The 3225-nt window shown below is 42.5% G+C and overlaps 1 protein-coding gene across 1 annotated transcript; it reads left to right on the top strand.

Annotated features, from left to right (window-relative positions):
- Positions 1-1088: 1088 nt before the first annotated feature.
- On the top strand, positions 1089-2430 carry LOC123176888 (mitogen-activated protein kinase kinase 3; the record flags this gene model as incomplete). Its single annotated transcript, XM_044590914.1, is given in 3 exon segments — positions 1089-1352; positions 1460-1750; positions 2179-2430. Coding segments are annotated over 2 exon segments (369 nt in total), but the record flags the coding sequence as incomplete, so codon positions are not given.
- Positions 2431-3225: the final 795 nt, after the last annotated feature.

Raw genomic sequence — 3225 nt, 5'->3', positions numbered from 1 at the left:
TCTAGAAAGACAAATATTTAGGAACGGAGGGAGTATGATTTAACTCAAAAGCATTAGGGTGGACAATCTCTCAGCAAGTGTTGAAATTCTGTAAAATAAACTATTTGCGAAAAAATGAAGAAGGAAAATAGATATCACGGACATTTATTTAATTTTCGTTAGCAGTAGGTAAACAATATTGTAATCCCTGAACAACTTCATTTCCTAAAAAGATCAATAGTTACCATGGAACATATTTTGTTTTATAGAAAAAATGATGAAGCCTTTTTTAGAGATGTGATGTCTTTGAATTTGAAAAGAAAGAAAAAAGAGGCAATGGTTGTTTCATGGTAGTAGTAATAGTAAAAATGAAAGGTGAAAAAGAAAACTGACATATGCCATAAGCGACATATACCAGACCGGAGGGCAGAGCAGAATGGCATCCTCCGTCCTTCTTCATCCCCTTGTCGTTGGGCCATCGTAGGAGATCGCATCGCCGGCTCCAAGCTTATGTAATCTCTTACATGACTTTGTATTTGTATGATAATCAATAACATTTCTTTTATTGACTTTGTATGATCAACTTTGTATTATTCAATTTTTAGAATAAAGTTTGCATTTCATTTATTTATTGCAATTTATTTGAAATTCATGTCCAATTGATAAAAGACTTTACCTTTTGCACTTGAGTCCTTATGTTATACTCCTATTTGGAATATGAACCAAACTCAAATATGAGCAAAGATTTATGTTCAGTTTTATACTGGATGCAACCTCACATAAGTTTGAAATTTATCCTAAATTTATTTAAACGAACGCAAAGCTCAATCAAAAAAGAAAACCCCGCTCTCATATAACTACGGGTCATTGATTACGCTGAAAAATATTGTAATCGTCGAACAACTCCATTTCTTGAAAAGACGAATAGTTACCATGGAGCATAGTATTTTGTTTTGCACTAGAAAGTAATGAAGTCTTTTTTGGAGATGTGATGTCTTTGAATTGAACTTGAAAATAAAGAAAAGGAAAAGCAATGGTTGTTTTATGATGGTAAAAATAAAAATGAAAGGTGAAAAAAAAACAGTAACTAACGTGTGCCATAAGCGGCATATACCAGAGCAGAGGGCAGAGCAGAGTGGCATCCTCCCTTCCCTTCCTCCTCCCCTTCCCCCGTCGCCGGGCCGTCGTAGGCCGCCAGCCGCGGCCACCTCCCCCGTCCGCCCTCCGCCTCTCCCGCCAGCCCCTCCGTCGGCCCCCAGCCCCGTCGCATCCTCCGCCGCGTCCTCCTCTATCCGCCCGTGTAGATCCGTCCGGCGAGCATCCCGACGGGCTCGCCGCCGCCAGCCGCCCTCCTCAGCCGAGAGCGAATCGAGGTGACCCCAAATCCTGATTCGTATTCTGCCGTTGCCTAGTTCGATTTGGAATCGAGAATTCCAGCGTATGTTCTATTGATCCGTTCGCGATTGTTGGATGTAACCAGGTCCGCCCAAGCTCCAATTTTTCGTCCGGGGGAACCGAACCGTCCGCCGCCTTCTTCTCTGCTCAACTGAAGAGACGGTGGTTCCTCGCTGCTTGGTACGTAGGGTTCTCTGACAGCCTCCCTGTGAACCACCCAGAGCGTACCCTTGCGCCGGGTGGTCACCAGCGAGTCCCCATGTCGGGGCTAGAGGAGTTGAAGAAGAAGCTGCAGCCCTTGCTGTTCGACGACACGGACAAGGGCGGCGTCAGTACCCGGGTTCCCTTCCCGGAGGATACATGCGATTCCTATGTGGTAAAACACAGCCTCTCATTCTTTCTTCTCTGCATGCAAACCAAATTAGGTTGTACACCGGCAGCATTAGCCTGGGGTTGTTGTCTGTTAATGGAATTGGTACCAGTTGTTTCACTTTTGTTTTCCAGTCATGAAAACCATCCTGCCAGCAACTGAATGTACATGCTCAATGCTTCTGTACCTTTGGGGTAGCAATTTCGCTGCATGGACCTACTTGACCGATCCATCCTGACACATGAAGTGATAGGATGTACAATATTATACGTAGTCATAAGATTGGATATTAGTCATAATTACTTAACTGAAGAGAATCACTTACCCTTTGGAAACTATCATTTAGAATTCCCTCAGCTTTGTTTTTATCTTTGTGAATTTAAACTTGTTTAGATGTGGAAGTGTTTGTTTTTTAAGTTCTTCCTTTCGTGAAGGTGTCTGATGGTGGAACGATAAATTTACTGAGTAGATCGTTTGGTGAGTATAACATCAATGAGCATGGCTTTCATAAGCGAAGCACCGGACCAGAAGAGCCAGATAGCGGTGAGAAGGCATACCGATGTGCCTCTGAAGACATGCACATATTTGGTCCCATTGGGAATGGAGCAAGCAGTGTCGTGCAGAGAGCTATTTTCATACCAGTTCATCGAATTCTGGCCTTGAAGAAGATAAACATATTTGAGAAGGTACATTCTTTCTCGTCCGAAATGCAGCTTACAACCACATTGTTGTGCACTTCTGGTTTACATGAACACCCCAACAAGGCTGTTTTCGCTTTTAATTTCCTAGTCATTGTTCATTCTACTTCATTGGACTGAACATATAAAGAAGATTGTGAGAACTTGGCTTAATATTTGTACCCACATTTAAGTGGAACTTGTGTTGATAACTAGTCTGAACCTCATTCGTGTTTTGAAACAAAATAGTATTAAAGGGAGCAAACAAACCGTGTGGTTTACTTGCATGCTGGACCATTCTTTCCTTCCTTTAGGAGTCATGTGCATGAGTGCATCACAATGGGCCCATGATATCCAGCACATGGATGGGTAGCATCAATCACATTGCCCTGAAGGATTTTGGTTACTAGTGATAAGCTGCCAATTTCTCTATTGCATATTCACAATGTTTCCTATTTAGAAGGGAAAAACATCTCAATGGCAGGGTGTTGGATATGTGGAAGCGAAACAGTGTGAGACTGTCACTATGTACATTGTTTCGTTGGGATTACAAATAGTATTCGGACAGTAACTTCATATCAGACTCAGTCTAGGCAGTTGCACTTAGCAGAAACGTACTCTTACTCATCTAAACTCGCCTAACCAGTTAGGACATGCCTGACTAATAGAAATATGACACATCATCCTTAGCTACCTGCATTGTTTCCTGACTCATCTGCAAAATGGGCCCATGACCTGCAGAAAGGAAGGGTGGCAAAAATGCCCAGGATAGGGGATTTCAGTTGCTAGGGTAGGGTTTTGTTG

The sequence above is a fragment of the Triticum aestivum genome, unplaced genomic scaffold (assembly GCF_018294505.1).
Source record: "Triticum aestivum cultivar Chinese Spring unplaced genomic scaffold, IWGSC CS RefSeq v2.1 scaffold206979, whole genome shotgun sequence".
NCBI classification, from domain to species: domain Eukaryota; kingdom Viridiplantae; phylum Streptophyta; class Magnoliopsida; order Poales; family Poaceae; genus Triticum; species Triticum aestivum.
This window is presented reverse-complemented; position numbering and strand designations above follow the sequence as displayed.